At 40.6% G+C, this 19,267-nt stretch overlaps 1 protein-coding gene across 2 annotated transcripts in view; it reads right to left on the bottom strand.

Moving 5' to 3' along the window:
• frmd4a (FERM domain containing 4A) overlaps nucleotides 1–19,267 on the bottom strand; it is a 132,306-nt gene that overhangs the window by 112,330 nt on the left and 709 nt on the right. The window contains exon 1 of one of the 2 annotated variants that reach the window (XM_086074277.1): nucleotides 17,106–17,445. The exons of the other annotated variant lie outside the window; for it this stretch is intronic. Coding sequence (XP_085930403.1) covers nucleotides 17,106–17,150 — 45 coding nt within the window. The 5' untranslated portion in view covers nucleotides 17,151–17,445. Of the gene's footprint in view, nucleotides 1–17,105; nucleotides 17,446–19,267 lie in introns of those variants that run through there. 2 annotated transcript variants of the gene reach the window in all.

Below are 19,267 nucleotides of genomic sequence, written 5' to 3'. Positions count from 1 at the left end.
GGGAAATCTCATTATTTAGCTGACCTGTGATAGCGGCAGTAGCAGTGCACGGGGAATGAACAGACTGCACAAACACGAATGCCTTGTTTCTATTTTGCACATCTCTTGTTTTTGGCTAATGTAGAAGCTGAATAAATAAGACTACCTTAGCTTGAGGTCTCGTTGGGCAGGAGGATGTTTACGGCTCCAACAAAACAGATATTTATTCAAGCTGGCTTGAATATGTGCTTTTTTTTCCGGCGAGCCTCAGTGACATACGGCCCAATATATTGCCATTGCACATTACTACTGACAGTGAATGTTAACCTGGCAGCAAATCCCAGGTTTCCTCCACAACACCCACCCACACACACACACAAACATATATCTGCTAAGACAGAAATACACTCTATACCTACCCCCAACCATTACCTATCCCCAATCTTGCACATGGCAACACATAAAAAAAGAGAATGGGTGCAAGGGATGTAGGAGGCGGTAACATTAGAATAATAGGACAATATTGCACGGCTCGATGCATACTGCAATAAGCTACCCTGAAATCCACCCCCAGTGTCACCCCTTCCCCCCATCTTTTACTGGTCTTCGCAGCTCCATCTGGACCCTAAAATGAATCCCTTGTGACTTTTTCCATCATGCACATGTACACTAACACACGTTGGTCAGAGTGCAGTGATGCATCATCCTTGCTATTCTTGTCTTTTGTGCTCCATCTGAGTTTCTACCTTGTGGTGCCTAATTTGACTAGTGCCGACAGCCATGTCAAATCGAAAAAGCTTCTGTACACGTGTCAACAAATGCGTGAAAAACAATGTGTGATTTTTCTCAGGCTCTTTCGACAAAGGGCTGCAATTACGTCGTACAAAGCAGACGGCCAATGGGCTGTGGTAATTAGCCGCTGCTAAACACACGCTGCACTTCCACGGGGGAAACAAGGGGTGTAATTGCACTGATTTATCAATTAAACTACATCACAGCCAGGAAGGAAGAATTAGGGGTTGTCTTATGTCTTTTAGAGGCTCGCCAGACTCACAGAGTCAACCGAATGCCTACACATATTATGGAAAATCTATTTTTTGCATCAGCCGTGAAGGTAAGTTTGCGTGAAAATTAGTGTCAGACGATTACACTGCTAATTTTTTTTCTTTTTGCATCACCTATGGCTCTTAGACATTTGAAAAACAGTTTGGGATGATGATGTAAACAAAGTGTCACAAAAAGTGTATTGCAAATGGAATCTGGTGTTATTTATGGGGAGAGATTTGTCTCAAAATTATTCACACAAATAAATTTGGGATTTTCCCGGGTTTTTGAGATCCACAAACATTTTATATTATATATATATATATATATATATATATATATATATATATATATCCACTCCACCTGTTTCGAGATATTCACACACACAAGTCCTCAGATATTCACGTTTAGGGCCCGTTCCGCCTCCGTCCACGGGGAGGCAGTGTTGCTGTCTCTATTGAACGAGAACGAGCCGTTTCTCGTTTAAAATTGGAAATTCAAAAACAGAAATTGAGTCTTTATCTGACCTTCCGTTTACACAAGCCGGGAAACAAAATGCGACCTTAGTTTGTTTCCCTTGAGCTTTTTTTGCCTTCACTCGAAAGACACTCTTTGGAAAATCGGGAAACAAAACGCAATCTTAATTTATTTCCCTGGAGCTTCTTTTGCCTTCATACGAAAAACATTATTTTTCTACTGTTACCTCTTTGGCCGCTGCTCAGTTCAACCAATTAAAATTGTATTAATTAATAAATTAGCTTTTTTTTTTTTTTTGCAGAATAAGTTGTTGTTGATTTTGGAGCCATGATCCAGAGTCACTTTCAAAGAACCCCCATTGCTGATTTCAGCAAGACAAGAAATAATGTTCAAAATATACACTAATCCTTTATCCTTTGTGTATTTTGACAGAAAAATATCAAGAGATGTTTTCTTAAGTCACATGGGAAATGTTTGAAATGTATGCTTTTGTTTGATAGTTACATTTGGGGAATATCTGTTAACAAACACACAGCAACAACCCACCTGGATTGAATGATCACAGGCTCACAACAAAAAGATGGAGGAGCAGTTCGGCAAAAGAGGGACGCCATATTCATCGTTAATCGTGGCATGCGCCCAGGCGTCTGGCTCGGGGACCCATATGTCAATGCGCAACCCTGTCAGAGCATTACAACTAAATCAATGCCACTCGAGAGGGAACTGCCGCGGACTCTCATTCGCCAGAGTGAGACTCCTGCTCCGCACGGAACAACACCAATCGACTCGACTGTTAACAATCAAGGGTCAATACACAGCGAGCTCTTCTGGTAAAGTGCATTGTCTGGAACAATGATGATTTGCAAATTTCATGTGGACACATCCATGTTTCATTGGCTATTAACATAATTCACACTTGTCTGTTTTTATTTTGTGGAAGGGTTCTACGCTACCGTAGGTCATTGGCAAAGGCAGAAGAGCAATCTAATTCCACTAATTAACAGTGGATCTATGGGACATGTAACTGTGAGATTAAAGTAATATGCCATTGTGGTTGATAATGGCTGTTTGAATCAATTAACTAAATATACAGTACATAAATCCTGATCGGGGCCGGGGGTAAGTAGGAAAATGGGTTAATCCACGCATTACGCCAGCAGTGATAGGCAGTGATATCTTCAAAATACTGAGCACCTTGAGCATGTGAAGTCTAGCTGAGATGTGGGCCTCCAGCGGGAGCTTTCAATTAGATTTTATGCAATTATATAGCTCCTGAAGGTTGACTCATGGAAAATTATTCTTTGGCACAGTGGAACCTTAAAAATTAAAGTACCGGTAGTGCAAATTGAATACCATGTGATTATTTAACTAAATCTGTTGTTTTGTGTATTTTTGTCAACAAGGAGGAAATGTGAATTGTGTTTGACTGGAAGTCTTCATTGAGTCTCAATTTGAAGACACTCACCTTCCAAGCCCAGGCAGTAGCTGTCAACTATACCCATTCATTTCCTATAGCGCTTATCCTTGCAAGCACGGGGAATACATTAAGACTCCACGCCGATACTCAGATTAGCACAATTTACGGGTTTTTTTTTCAAATACGTCATTGGGCCTTTTTGTGTGTGCTTTCACTTTAACGTAAACACCCCAATAAGCAACAGTTTGGCAGATAGTGATAGTGAAAAAGAGGCTCAAGCTGTTTATTACACACACAGTTGAAAAAAAATCTACTTCTGCCAGCTTAATGCTAACACACAATGCAATATGCCACTGCCGGCCTAATGAATAGCATTGATAATTGCAGTGTTATAATCATTAAATTAAGAGATAATTGAACAAAAATGGTACATCAACGCATGTAGAAGAGCAATGTAACGATACTCACAGGCATATTTTCTTCTGCAAAAAAACTACTAATATTGCAATAGTTTAGAGAGTCACTTAAAGTAGATGTTAAAAGTCTTCTTTGCTTGTGTCCTAATGACTGTTTTATTCTGCCCTCAAGTGGCCAGGTCGCATACACCAGATCAAGCCTCAATGAATTAATCATAATGCACATACTGTTTAATTTTACATTCTACTTAATTGTGGTAGTACTTTATGCTGTATAAAGTACTATTAAAACATTAAAAGGACAGTTTGTAGGATTTAGTGTCATCTAGTGGTGAACTACTAATTCATTCATTTAAAAAAAGCACTATTAATTTCAATAATATACAAAAAATGTATATGCCACATCAACGTGCATTTAAAAAAATATTTATATAATCGAAGATCTAGTAATTGATCAATATTAGTGATCAGTGATTAGTAACTTTTCATCAAAGGATGAGTACTGTCGTTTTCTTTTCTTTTTGTTTAATTAATTATACAGAACTGAGATCTTATTTTTACAATTGTATTACAGTTAATAATGTCAACTAAATTCAGCAAATAAAGGTTTTATGATACGCCATTTTGAAGTTGGGACAAATTTACTGAATTTCCATTTGTTAAGTGAAAAAATACTCTAAAAGTATCCCAGAATGTATTGCGTTCAACTATTACAGTTCTACTGTATACTGGAAGGAGTTTGGCCCCTTCCTGCAGCCAGGGGTTCATATTCTGACAGAGCTGGAGTCGATTGTTGCTGGGGGGGACAGCGAGTCTGACATGCAATCTAAAGTTCATTAAACAGCAGTTGAAGGAAACACGTTGCACAAGCGCAGGCGGGATATGCACATACGGAGATGTGGTCCACATTTGCTACGTGTGGGTTCTCTGGCAGGCCTGGAGGTGGTTAAAGAAGGGAGAGGGAAAGCCCGTCTCCTCTTCCCTCACACCTCACCACCACCACTACCACCAGCGCTGTCGCTCACAGCGAGGAACATCTTATCTCACAAGTGCAGAGACACAGAGTATTAGAGCAAGGGAGACGGATGGGAGAATGAAATGTGAGCGAGAGGAAGGGCATGCGGGAGCCTGAGAGTGGGCGAGAAAGAGAGTGGCAGAGATGGAAAAAGAGAGAGAGCATATTTAATCAAGCTCATTTCCATAACTTTCATCATCCAAGGAGAGAGCCTTTGTGTCTTTACTCCTTTTTACAAAAAACAAACAAACAACACCATTAAAAACTAATTTGATTGACATTCACCACTCACAAAAATGCATCTCACATCATCTACATGTTGCATGAGAGATGTGCATCAATGCTATTTCGGACCTACAGAAGGATAAAATGCCCTCCTATTCATCTTGAGCCACAGCACACACATGCCCCATGCTATGAAGTCACTCCAGAGTGGTAGCCTGGCAACCGTCGCCACGGGCAACCAACATTCACTGCAGACAGCACACAGAGCTATGCAGAGGGGGAGAGAAGAAAATAGATAAATCTATATAAAACATATACTTGTATACGAATGCATATACATAGAGGACATTATGTCAACAATCATGGAAAGCCATCTTTTTGTCATCATCAATCATGACATTGTTGTGGCAGGGGGGCTACGTTTGCATTGCCCCTCCAGAAATTTGACCTACTTCAATACTTCTGACACATGTTATGTATACTCACTCAGATAAAATATTAACACACCACCATCAACTGCCGAAACACAGCAAAAGCAAGCAGGCTACAGATGAATGACTACTATTCATTTCCTTTACGATCTCTGTGTTCAAAGGGAAACTGCATGCAACGCATATGTAATAACAGCAAAGAGACCGTAATCCAATGTTGATAAAATCCATGCATCCGATCTTGATATGTAGAATAACTACAGCTGTCAAACGATTACATTTTGTAATCAGATTAATCACATCTTAGAATTTTGAATAATTACGATTAATCGCTTTTTATCAACGTTTTTCCCCGCCAAATTTGACAAGCACAGTTTTATTTCTTTCGACATATAATGTTATGAGGACGTCAACATTTTCCAATAGGACCAGCGCACAGCATCGTCTTTCAGCTCATGGTATCAAGCGAAAGTCGGGCCAAATGTTGATCATTGACTGTACTTATCCGAGTAGCTTCCAATTTTTTTCTTTGTTGTTGTTGTCTCTTCAAACAGAACTTTTTTTGTTTTTGTTTTGCAGCTTCTGCCATGACAGCAGTAATCGCGTGTAGACGTTCTAATCGACTTCCATCTTTGTAACAAATGGGGAAAGTGGGAAAACATGCCGTAAAGCAGTCAGCACATTTTAAAAAAAATGAAAGAAAGAAATGTTCTTTTTATGTGTGATTTTTTTTGCACTCACTCACACAAACATGCACATACAAATACGGTCGCCCAGGCGGGGGAAGCGAACCCACGCCAAGCTGCATCGTAGGCATCTGTCAGTACCACTCCACGACCTTCTTTGCTGTTGAAGTGGAGCTGCCGTAATGTGACGTCATGAAAGCGCGCAATATCCCAATCCAATCTTGCAGGCTGAGCACATCTGGTACCCACCCCGTAACACATCGGTACCCACCCCGTATCAGTTATCCTAATTAAAGTAATGCTAGTAAGAGTAACAGTAATGACCAAAAAAACCTCAACATTTACCACAATAGAAACTCCACTTTGGCTGCTTATACAAAATGTTATATCAAAATGTTATTTGTCTTCCCAAAAAATAATAATCTTAAAATAGGTCATCCTAATGGAATTTCTGGTAGCTGTCACCTGAAATTGCTTGCATTGTCGAAGGAAAGATTGTTTGTCGTATCTACGCCACTGAGGTAAGCAGGCCTATAATTAACCCTCAGCTACACTATCCCCTTATGTATGTGCCCGTGTACGTGACTGGCCTACTTCCTGTGGCGTTGCCATTTATAATAGCATACAGGCAAGAGCTGCTTCTAACTGCAGGGGTTTGACACTGAACCTTAGCAGCACACAGCACCTCAGACCACGTGATCAAATGCCAGAGGCACTATAGACCTTTTCACCATGACATCATACATACTGGAGTACTTCTGGGTGGAACATCATGCAATCTGCGATTGCAACACTAGCTAAATATTTTATTCGACCAAGGGAGAACAAATGACAAAACATTATGAAAAAGTCTGCCTACTGCCTACAACGTTCAGCAAGCCAATAAATACAACACAACTATGCAATAACCATTTACTGTCTGTATGAAGGCAAATTTCTGTGGTCTATAACTCCCTCTAGCGGCAGATTAAATAAACTACAAGAGCCGCCTTGCTTCCCTCCTCCTCTTTAGCTTTCCCCCCGCCCTGATGTGTACCTTATCATTAAATGGTGCAGTGCAATATGAGGCATTTGCACGTCAATCATTTGAAATTAGTCCCCTGGCCATGTTTGACACACCCACAAATCACGTGTTGAGCTCAAGGCCACCCACTCGCCTTTGCATTGATGCTTATTGCCATGTCTTGAATTGAACCTAGTTGAATTTTTCTTTCATTCAGTCACCATCAATAGGTTTTTTGTTGTTCTCAAATTACATGGCAGTACTGTAAACTGTTGCCTAGACAACCAAGGTTGCACTGCTTTACCAGAGCAAACTCAAATCACACATTTAAAATACAGTATAGCCACTATTGGCCGCAAATCCCATCCCTATCCCAAGTATATCATTGGTGCAAATGAACACACAAAAAAACAAAAAACAAAAAAACATGCCATTTGGCAACCTTTATTAACAGCGAATAGTTAATAGCGGTAATAAAATTAATTCTTCATGAATGAAATAAACACATAAATAAAAACAAACTACAAACTAAAATAAATCAACCAACTGAAGTGAAAATGTATCTGTGCCTGACAGAAAAATGTCTGTCTTCTAGAAGAAAAATTATCAATGAAATCATCGTATGCCAACTGAGCGGAAGTAAGTCTTAATGAGCTTCAATTTACAAAAGACTGAAACGGGGAGTTACTGCAATGCAGACAATAAATACCATATAGGATCTAGGACAACAAATAAATATAAAAACTACTATTGTTACTATATTACACTATTACCTATTATTATAGACTAAGTGAACACTATCGCCTACTACAACTACTACTACACAGTAAATTCTGTAGAGTAAATTTGACTCTAGAGTTGGACCAAATAAAGTCAGTTTTAGAGTAATATTTATACTTGGAAGAGAGTAAAATAAAGTATTGAAAAACAATATAAATAGAAGTCGCTCAAGGGTTGAGGAACAAACTCACAACCTTCAGGTTGGGAGACAGCCAATCTACTCCCTGAACCACACAGAGTATATGCGATGACAAGGACCTGTTCGCTGTTAACTACTTATAAGTATAAGGAAGGCCCAATGAGACCTGTATCAAGCGGACTGCAGCGTGTCAAAGGACTGCGCTCGCAAACCACACACACACACACACACACACACACACACACACACACACACACACACACACACACACACACACACACACACACACACACACAACAGGAAAGCAGAGTGAACAGCAGTGAAGATGGGAGCGAGTGGAGATTGGTCGTCCTACTCAGACATCTGCTCACTCCCGGAGACAGATGGCCAACCAATCAGACCGCCTGCTGCCTCTGCCACTCTGGGCTGCCCGTGCCCCCTCTGGCAACCCTCCTCAGCACACATGACAGGTGGCACCTTGCAGTGGAAGAGTTCACGGTAACCAACATTACATCATCTGCGGAGATCTTCTTGCAGTTCCATATAAATGTACTTTGCGCACACCGCCATATAGTCTGCATGCCTCAACTGTGCTGAATTTAAAGGGAATACGGGGAGTCGCTTTGATTGGCTGGGAATCAAGTCGGCTGTGTTCACTCCCACAATGGCGCAACCTGTGCCCACCTACGAAAATGCCAAAAGAAATCCACTCATACGCACAGTTAGACTACATTTTGCGCTAGATTTGCACTGAGCACAAAAATAGGGCCCTATGTGTTAGCATTAAGTGAAAAGGTTATGTGGTTGTTTCAAATTAACAATGTGTAAATCTTTGTTTTTGTGTAAATCTTTGTTTTTTGTTTAATTCAACAGCAAACTTCAACTGCTAGCGGTATTAAACAGCTTGAAATCAAACTGCTTCTTGTCGTGCGTTCACTGACAAATTTGTCAAAGCAAAAAAAAAAAAAAATAACAATACCAGTAATACAAAATAAAAAATGGTCCCAACGACATGAAAAGATCAAAAGTCAGATTACATTTATCTCAAGGCCTTTTTTCAGCGGATGTTTTTTTTTTTTTTATATCCCTAACAGGATGAAGGGGCAACTGTAAATCTAATGTACCACGGGCTGCTGTCAAAATGTCCGCCATAATGGATTAAGCTGGAGTACACATACTCTATTGTCATGTTTTGATAGACTAATTAGGCCTTTGAGATTGCCTTTTTCCCCGTTGAATAAGAACAATCAGCTTGTAGACGACCTCCAAGCAAACAATTCATGTTACCATTGCGTGCTAGTTTATTTCAATACTCTACATTGTCCATATCGTCTCTTACGCATGATTAACCAATTCAAAGTGTTGAAAATAGTTTTGAACAAATCTAATTTGTGGAACTCCAGTTTACCTTGGACTACCCCAATGATTTGACATTTTTAGAAGTAGGCTATTGTTAGATGTAAGGTCTGTGCAATAAGGGATTCTTTTTTAACAGATGCATTACAAGTACAAGGAAAGCCGGTATTCAGATGGAGAACCCTACAAATGAACAACATTCGAAGAGCCTATGCCAGGGATATGCACACCCCTCTCATTAATGATAGTTTTGAAAAATGATGTTTTTCCGCTCTGCCATCTGTCACACTTTAATGAAAGCTTGGTACGTACATCAACATGACCACCACAAAATTCATGCCTGAGAGCTTTCTGCCGGTGCAAGCAAAAAATTACTACAAATACTCAGGCAGTCAATTAGAAGTGGGGAACCTTCGCCCTTGCAGCTCATCAGTAGTCGTTAAACAGGCTGCAGTGTCAACAGTGCAGACGATTTAATAGTATACGGGTCTTACTGCGGCTTCATGCACACCAACCCTTATACATTTATGCATGTGATGATGAGACGCAAAACCATTTTTCACACCTTCCTGTTTACGGGTTTTTATCTTAATGTTGCCTTCGGTAACAGTAAATAACCATCCAGAAAATAAAACGATCCCTAATTTGTATTATCATACAGGCGAAAACCTTTGCGGCAACAGAATCGGGTCACCCCATCCATCCATTTTCTAGAGCACTTGTCCTAATTAGGGTCACAGGTGAGCTGGAGCCTATCCCAATTGACTTTGGGAAGGAGGTCGGGTATGTGCTGGACTAATTACCAGCCATTGCAGAGCACATGAAGACAAACAACCATTCACAATCACATTACCACCTATATGAACAATTTAGATTCTTCAACCTAAAATGGAATGTAGAAGGAAGCCGGAGTATCTGGAGAAAACCTATCCACAGGAGGCAAAATTCAAATCTGAACCTAAGATCTGTGAGGCAGAAGTGCTAGTCTCTGCGCTCTGCGCTGCCCGGTCAGTCAGTCAATATGGACAAATAAGCATCAGCGTTTAACAAGCCAAAGACACTCCTTCCCAACTTGACGGCTCCACGTTTGTTTTTCCAAGGCTGCACATTCAGGATGAGTCAACATGATTTTAACTGCTGCCACCCTTTCATCCAGCAGCAGACGGCTGTTTTTGTCATACAAGCTCAAATAAATCCACTCTGAGCCACGTGCCCACAAGCAAAACGAGGTGACTTGAAGCAAATACAGTTTGCATTAATCCAAGTGAGAGAACTAAGTCCAAATAATGTAACTGCAGAACACTTCAAAAGACATTGGCCTAAATTCAGTAAGACCAAACACATTTCAAATCGGAACAAGCCTGCTGGTGTATTTATCTGCATTTAGTTGATGTTCCATATATCACTGTCATCACAGGAGGAGGCGACCGGTAATTTTTTTTGCAGTTGTCTGATAAAGCAAATAGAGTAGAGTAGTACCCCAAAGCGAAGATTGTGAGGATAAAGACGGTCTTGCTGGCAACTGGCTGCTGCTACTACCTCATTATTATATTTATACTTGCATAACTAAATTGTACTTGAACTGTTCATGTAGGAAGTATATCTGCAATGTCTCGTTCATTTGTTAACATAAGACTGTTTTACTGCCGTCTTGTATCAATATTACGACCAGCGTCACGCCACTGATTGTGTTAACATGAAAGCTTCTACTTCTTTCCATCACATACCAAACAGTTCCATCTCAATACATGAACCATATTAATATCCCTGTTTCTTTTGGCACAGTTGATAAGGTGAATGGGACACAAAGCTTCCGTCCCCCTGCAGCAACTTCACAGCTTTAGTTAGCTGATATCAGCAGAAACAGCTCGCAGCGTCACTCAAGCATGACCGTTCCACTTTCACACTGCAGCCTTGAGCCAATGATGAACTGCAAAATGATTGCTATTTTTCATTATTGTAATGGAGAAGCCGTAGAAAGAACAAGAAATGGGAGGTGAATGTAACGGAAAACAAATAGCTTCTATGTGCACCTGTATCCTGGACAACAGATAGAAGAGATATTAATTGGTACAGTGTGTACAAACACACACACACACACACACTGACTGCAATCTCCCGTATCCTCCTACTGCCTTTGTTATAGGCAATAATCAATTATCCCAGCATGATGTCATGCTGCCTACCCTCCCCCAAGCAGCCTTCTCCATCTGTACACTTCAGGTACACACCACATCAGGAAGCAGGAAGCATAACCATAATTCTAAAGGGTAAGCAAAAATAACAGTGTGCGCATGGAAGATTTGAACGTCATCATGGGTGTTGACATAATACTGCACTTCAAGTAGGCGTTTATATATGCAGACATTGCATACACCGCATTGTGTCATAGAGCACTAATTTGATTAGTGCCAAATGAAATCAGGCTTGATCACACGGAGCCATCTTGTCTGCGTACTCAGTGGTGGGATAATGAAATGAGGGACAGTAATGAAGAGCTATGGTTGGGAACATCAAAGTCAATGTGAGGGCTTCATTTCTGGCTGGTCTCTCTTAGCCGGCCGGGCCTGAGTTGAGCATTAAATAATGTTTCTGTTATGAGGTCATAGTCGTGACACAGGCTGTCTGTTTACGAATGTGCAATGAGTGTCTGAGAAAATATATAAATACATCGCTGTTGCGTACTTTTGAGACCATGGACTTCGTGGACTTTGTCGAGGAGGGTAGGACATTGACACAGGAGCGTAGGAATGTTTTGGGGAAATGAGACGATGGCTCCCCGATGTTATTTGATCGAGACGTCTACTAGAGATGTCATCTGTCAATTTCCTCCCTTCTGGATGGAATTTCTGGTGGGAGGTGTTAGCATGTAAACTGAAGAGCGATGGCCGAGTACCTAGGAATGTGCAATTAGAGATATAAAACTTCCGCAATCCATTTAGGCAGGCCGTGGAAACTCCTCGATGCTCGATCCTTCTACCTCAATGCACGTTTAAGACAATATGCTCCTTAATATAGTGGTGTGGGAACAACTTCCAGGTCGTGTTCAATGTTTTGAGGATCAAGAAACTCGGAATGCAATTAAGAGATTTGAGATGAGCCCCGTGGTTCGGTGGCCATGACATACTCTTCTTCTCTGATGGACACAACAGCGTCCGTGTTGGAAGCTCACCTGCACAAGCACAAGCTTACCTGTGACACTAGTGTTACATCTTTAAACGGCTCAACAAAAGTAAGCTTTTTTTTCCTCAAAAAATTTAGGGCAACTCCGAGTGTAAGCAATAGGCATGCGGCCCGCGGACCGTCAGTTGCCCAACCCATCCCCGATGTAAGGTGTTAAATAGTAGGTAATAGAAACTGTGTGTTGTAACAATGAGGAAAAAAAATACGCAGTTAACAGTGAATGACGAACGTCATGTAAAAAACTCACTGACTTTCAACTCAAGCCATAAGGGGTGTCAACTACGTTAATAGCACCACATTGGTAAATTAACTCATTCACTCCCAGCCATTTCACTGAAGCAACACCCTTTTCTTCCGGCTGTTTTACTGGATTTTGACTGATTTTGCAAGGCCCACACAATATTGCTTTCTATTGCTATAAAAACATGAAACCTACCAAAAGAAAGATTGGAGTCTCTTCTTTCACCAGGAAAAAAAAGTGTATTTCTATCTGTTTCCGTTTTGCAGCAATTCAAATTAGAATATAGCAAAGTTTCATCATTATTCACAAATCTCTTTAAAACAGTGGGGAAAAGAGCCTTTTGCAACATGGCCCTGGATGATCTCTTATACTCTACTGCCGCCTGCTTTGTAATAACTACCATTGCTTCAAACATTCTCTTCAATTTAGAGGCTGTATCAAAGCCTTCTGTATGCTCTAGCATAATAATAATAATTTATAAATATGTCTTTGGGAGCATGGTAATATTTAAAAAATAACATATTTACAAGTTTTTTTGGGAGCAAATGAGTTAATTAAAATGTTGCCATCAAAAGCCCTTTCTTGGTCTGAAGTCTGAAGATTCACAAAAGAAAATTATTTATTATTATAAACATTTATTAGGGTTAAAGTCATTGTGGCATGTTTCTTTTCACAAAAAGCTTATTTGCCCTCTTTTTGCTCAGTAACTGGTGTTACTGGTGAAACCAACCCATGTTCAACTGCTGATTAATGAAGAACAGAAGGGCTGGGCAATAAATTTAATTAATTCGATACATCGTCATTTAAAAAAACAAATCATTGAAAGTTTTCTAAATCGTGAAATCAAATTTTATCTTTTGGATTATTAAAAGCTGTTGTTCTTATGTTGTGTTACATTCAAATGTTTTTGTGGCAGATTGCTAGATGGGTGCGTTACAAGACATGCTACCAACTACCTAATTGTAGCATTTAAGAAAAAAATATGAATGTTAAGTTTATGTCAAAACTAATTTTAAATCAGTATACATTATTGTTGTCTGAACATTTTGCACAGGAATTATTTTTGAATAAATGAAACCTTTAAGTAAATGTTTGTTGGGTTTATTAGTTTAAAATCGATTAAAATCGTAATTGTCCTGAATGTCTGTAAAAATCAAGATTTTATTTTTGGGCCATATGGGCCAGCCCTAGAAGGACGTAGAAACAAAGGATTATCAGTCTACTCTCATCTGCTCATTCAGCAGGTTCGGTGCTTATATTGTTATACTGTAGAACACAAAATGATGTGGGTCTTGAAAGTGCCGTTATAATTCACTGAAATGCCTGGCAATATGAGAAGTGAATTAGCTAATTATAATTCTGTGAGGCAGTTTAGTCCACATGTGTTGATGACATGAAATGATGATAAATCCTGGATAATCTAAAAAATGAAACCTATTGATTGGATGGAGCCTTTGAGATGTTTATCGACTGCACTTATCTGCACTCAGCACTCACTATGAGGCACGGGTTTTAATTAATTACTTAATAAAATTAAATGAGTCTTATTTAGACTTGGTCTGTATTTCATTTTGCATTTCAGGGTGTCCCTCTGGGGTGTATGTGGTCCTCTTAGAGACCTTAATCCACATCCTGGATGTGTGCGAAGTAATGAGCTCGTAAACATGCGCACAATTATCAGGGTGCAACGTTGATGCTGTCAAAGATCTGAAGAAATGAAGAGCCAATCAAAGTTTCCATTTTGGAAGCAGATAAAGATGGGGACATGCCCGCTCTCATCTTGATAGCATCATTCAGCCAAGCCTGCTATCTTGTAATCTATTTCTACATTTTATGATATGTTGGCTGGAGACATCGATCTGTTTTTTCTAACAAAAAACAAACAAATATTTTGGCCTTTGTGGCAGACAGAGAGGCTACCTGCGCTACAGTGTTTAATTGCATTAATATTGGGCGTGACTGAATTATGGAATACATTGGATCCATTTATTCAGATTTAATGAAGTGATCCCACTTTCCCTCATGTATTCAATGTCCTTCAAAAGACAACAAAATGTAAATATTCACTCTAATGATTATTTCTTGTTTACTTGTACATACACAGGCAAAAGGTTCGATCTGCCAATCCATCCATCTATCATGTCCGTGTAAAATATTTACAACAGCTGCCAGTCATAGCCACAGGAGATCCTCAATTATTCACCTGCAATCTTAGTATACACACACGCAGGAAGCGCAATCAATAATAGCCGGGTTCACATATGCATGCACCATCATACACACGCTGAATAAACCCTCATTAATAATTCAGGGTGGTTCAAGCTCTGAATGTTATTGGGTTTCGTGAACAGATGACCCAGCTTCCCGAATCAGGTGCTCATTAGTGTGTGTTATTTACCTAAGAGCAGAGCAACATTTAAGAGCCACTGATGTGCATGCTGGGCTTATTGGTGCAAAAACAAACAAAACATAAACAAACAAAAAAAAAACATGGCAATTTAACTTTGCTTATCCATCTCGTAAATCTGCTTCTGTATGGGGTTCATTTGCCTGAATTCCCTAGTAAGAGTTTGTGAAAGTACCAGGATATCGTCCCGTAACAGCTGCTTCAACCCAAAATGGGGCTTCCTGTTTAATTTCGGGCATGGGTCCTTGAGACTTTTTCCCTGCATCCTGTTATAATAAGTATGTCCACATAATTTCGGGTAAATCACTGAAATTGGTGTTGGTGGCTATTTTTTCCATCTATTGCGGTCACCTGAATATGCAGCAGCATATAAGTGCTTGCCAAAGCTGTTGATTTTTCAGTCATGTTGAGGCCCACAAAAAGGTGATTCATTGGTCGGAAGAATATTTAATAGTAAATCGAAGAGGCAAATAAGTGGGCCGAGAGCAAGGAAGTTTTGTTAAGGACACACATGATTGCAGCGGAGCTCTTTATAGGGCAGGGAACCATATTTGGTAACTTACTGCTGTGTTCCAGACTAATGGGAAGAAAGAAATAGGTCAGTTAGCACTTTTTATTGGCAGCCTCCTTCACTTCACTTCACTTCACTTCACTAGGCTAACCAGAAGAACAGTGGTAAATATATAAATTTTTGTTACTGCTTAACCTTTTTATGGTCCCTGCTGACTAGACCCTGGACTGGTCACCAGGCAATCACAGAGCACAGAGACCATTGATACTCACATTCGTACTGAGGAAATTGGACCCATGCTAATAGACCCCTCTCCCATCAGTTATCGGACAACTTTAGTCTATGTGATATTTCAATTTTAAGCGCACCAGGGAATGTGAGTCAGAATAGACACTTCAAGATTTACAGTAAGGCAGTACACCCGAGTGATTTCAGCCCATCAGCAAAGAAAGTAATCATAATCATGGCTTGACCTACGACTTATACAACAAGTTAAGAGCCGTTGCTTGTTCGAGGTTTTGCTTTGTGTTGCACTTGCGAGCCAAAATTTGGCTTATGTCAGAAAACGGAAAGCCACGCCCACTGATGTACTCAGGTGTTTATTGAAAGGGAAATTCACTTCAATCACTTGTATTAGGTTTTTGTATTAGAGAGAGAGAGAGAGAGAGAGAGAGAGAGAGAGAGAGAGAGAGAGAGAGAGAGAGAATATAGTACTACTTTTCTTTAAACTGAGATACTGTATAAGCTTGTTCACTAATTTAACTCATAAGCCAAGGTGCTACTGTAATGTCAATATTAATATTTAAGTAAAAAAAAAAGAAGAGAAAAAAAGAAGTAATAAAATAGAACATTTTCCAGGGATATAAAAGTTGAATTTCCAATTGCTGCTTGGTGGTTCAAATGGAATCAACAAAAGTGTATGTTAGCAACATGAGATGATGGTGTCCAACACCTAGAAATCATACATCTGAGGGCTAAAGATGATAATAATTGTCCACATATTGAGAAAATTAGCCCACTTTCCATCCATTTCTCTACTTCTCCACATTCTTCCTGTGGCCTTATTATTCACATTTGGCCTTTCACCTTTCTCCCGCCGCCGCCTCAATCATTCCTCGCCTCTCCACCCTGCCGCCTCTCCCCTGGCCCATCGCCATAGTAACAGACAGCCATCACAGGTGGAGATAGCAGGTAGTGCAGCGATGCATGACTCCCTAGTGCTGAATGCCACCGCTATAGAATGAGAACGAGCAGAGCGTGCCGTCTTCTGCCAAGTGGACCGGCAATTACTGGACACAATAGCGTGACGAGCGTACTTAACATGCAGCACGGCCACGCTGTGTTATTGTTTCGCTGGCTTTTCCAGAGAGTGGACTTGAATGCTTTTACACATGTTGTACATTTCTACGTAATTGCTCTCTATGGTCAGCGCTGAAGCAGGTCAGGCTGGTCTGTTTTTTGTCAATGAAGCACTGAATCCCCAGCAAGAAAAAAATACACTTTACTCACACAGGGTATTGGCGCAAGTGCTGAAAAAAATCCCCAATGCAGACACCTCGTTTAACGCCACAGACCGCCACGCCGCATTGCACGACCATGTGGAGCAGCGAAACAAAAGCTTGACTTTTCACGAGTCTGAGGCAACTCAGTACCTTTCTCACTGTGAAGTTACCTGGAAATATTTTCCTGATGGATGATAGTAAAGAGGAAAAGCTTTAATCCTGCTTTCATGAGATTGATGAAAGAAAGCCAGCACAAAAGGCATGGATGACAAGACTGTACCCCAAAGACTCACCATGAGCAAACACACAGCCGATTCAGGCATGAGCTGGACAGCCATGATCCAATTCTTCTTGTCGTTAATTTCCTTAACGAGGACACTCTTACGTTCTTGGTTTCAATCGCCGCTCTCAGTCCAGATGAAGAGACTGGTCTTAACACCCGGCTCTCACCTCCTCCTCCTCCTCCTGTCAGTCAGTGAGTGCTGCAGACAGCATCCGATAGCACTGCAAGTCTCTGGAGAGTCTGTGGCTCACTGCGACTCTTCACCGGGAAGTGATTCCTCTTCTTTCTCCTTCCAGAGCAGGATTTGTCCCCACACACACCTCCCAACTTCTCCTTTACACTTTTTAATAACACTCCCCACTACCTCTGCAAACCCCAATGACTCTGGAGCCCCCAAACTCTCCCCTCTTTCTTATTCCTGTCCCCCCCTCACAGCACAAAGCACATCCAGGCATGCACGTGGCTTTCCGCCTTCGCCTCCTTCTTCCTTACTCCTCTGTGGTGGGAAAGGCGGACGCTCACCTTTCCAGACACGAGGAGAAAGATGGTGACAGAAGTCCGCGGTGCACTGAGGATAAATGATGGTGAAGCCAAAGAGGCAGTGTGAGGGAGGGCAATATATGGGGAGAGCGAGGGAGGGAGAGAGAGAGAGAGAGAGAGAGAGAGAGAGAGAGAGAGAGAGAGAGAGAGAGAGAGAGAGAGAAAGACAGAGAGAGGCAGAGGCTGAATGGAAGAACAGGAACACACCGTGCAATGAGGTTGGCAGAATATTTTGTTACTGTTCATACAATTTTAGCTGTCTATACTTAACAAAGTTGAGTATTTATGTTCTGATTACTTTTTATTGTTACTCCCTACAAGGGACAAGCTCAGGTGGAGTTCATCATCCCTTTGCAGAGCACAATTTTTAGTCGGCAAACAAAGTATTTTCATCCGTGTTAACCGTTAAGTATCCCCAGTAATGCCGGTATTGCTACTACTTGCCCGGCAGACATGTCAGGCTGATAAAGTGATGTCGATGTTGTAATGTCTAAGCATTTTTTCCCGATTGATAACAGTGCAGACATTCAGTATCTGCATTTACACTGATACTGGCACCACTACTTGCTTCATTAAAAAAAAAAAGTTATAGCCAAAATAGGCTTGTTACTTTTTTCTCACCCTACTTCTATTTTTTACAAAAGTATTATTGTTTTAGAATCTGTACTTAAAGTCAAAATGTCTCTTTACAATAATGTTCTATGCGCCCCCACTCCTCTAAACACAGCATTCTGATTAATATTGTCCATTTTGCCACTCGATGTCGACTGAAAATGACATCACAGTTGCTCAAGGCTCAGGTAACAACCAATCACGGCTCACCTGTTTTTATGAGTTTGGTCAAGTGACATTCGCAAACTGAGGAATAGCTATAGGTTAGGTTCCCTCAACAAATCTGCAAATTTACAAATGCTGAACTGCAATTTTGTGGGGTTCGCAGTACACATCTAGAGGGTGAGTTAAAATGTGATGTGGAAGGATCCATGGTCGAGGGCATCCACAGTCACCTGTGCGTGATTGGGGTTCTTCAGACAAGTGCTGTAAGACGTGAATAATTTAAACAACTGTGTCAGCGGTCCTAAACATGCATGAAAGGCACGAGACAGATATGTGGGATGGGAGGAGGGTTGGATGACAACTTGATGAACGAGCGTAATCATTCCGGTAATGAGTGCTGTGTTTACGTTTGTCTAAACACGCGACAACATCAGGAAGAAGTGACAGCTTGCTTTTAAAAGATGCACATCTTGAATTAAACATGAGCAATAATGGTAGCTTCATGCACAAACTGAGGAGTCGTTAATGCTTACAAGTGGAGATGATAAGCCAATTATCGAATCACTCAGAACCATTTGCACATTTTAAATCAGACTCAAAATCTTTGGAGCAGATTTTAGCATCAGCTCGTAAATATAGAACCCACACAAGATCTTGGTCTTTCGGGTATTGACAATTCCATGCTAATGTCACAAGTTAAAAAAAATCATCTCTGTGACATGACACTCTCCACTCATTGAAAACCATGAAAACCATTGAATATATGAGCTTTGTAATTTGATATGTGAGGATTATTTTGATTTCAATAGCCTATGTGATGAAATGCTGCTTGACTACTATAATAATCTGCCTGGT

Source organism: Leptonotus elevatus, chromosome 4 (assembly GCF_054856555.1).
Source record: "Leptonotus elevatus isolate MCC_2025b chromosome 4, RoL_Lele_1.0, whole genome shotgun sequence".
Taxonomy (NCBI): domain Eukaryota; kingdom Metazoa; phylum Chordata; class Actinopteri; order Syngnathiformes; family Syngnathidae; genus Leptonotus; species Leptonotus elevatus.
The sequence above is the reverse complement of the archived record's forward strand: the minus strand, read 5'-3'. Positions and strand labels throughout refer to the sequence as shown.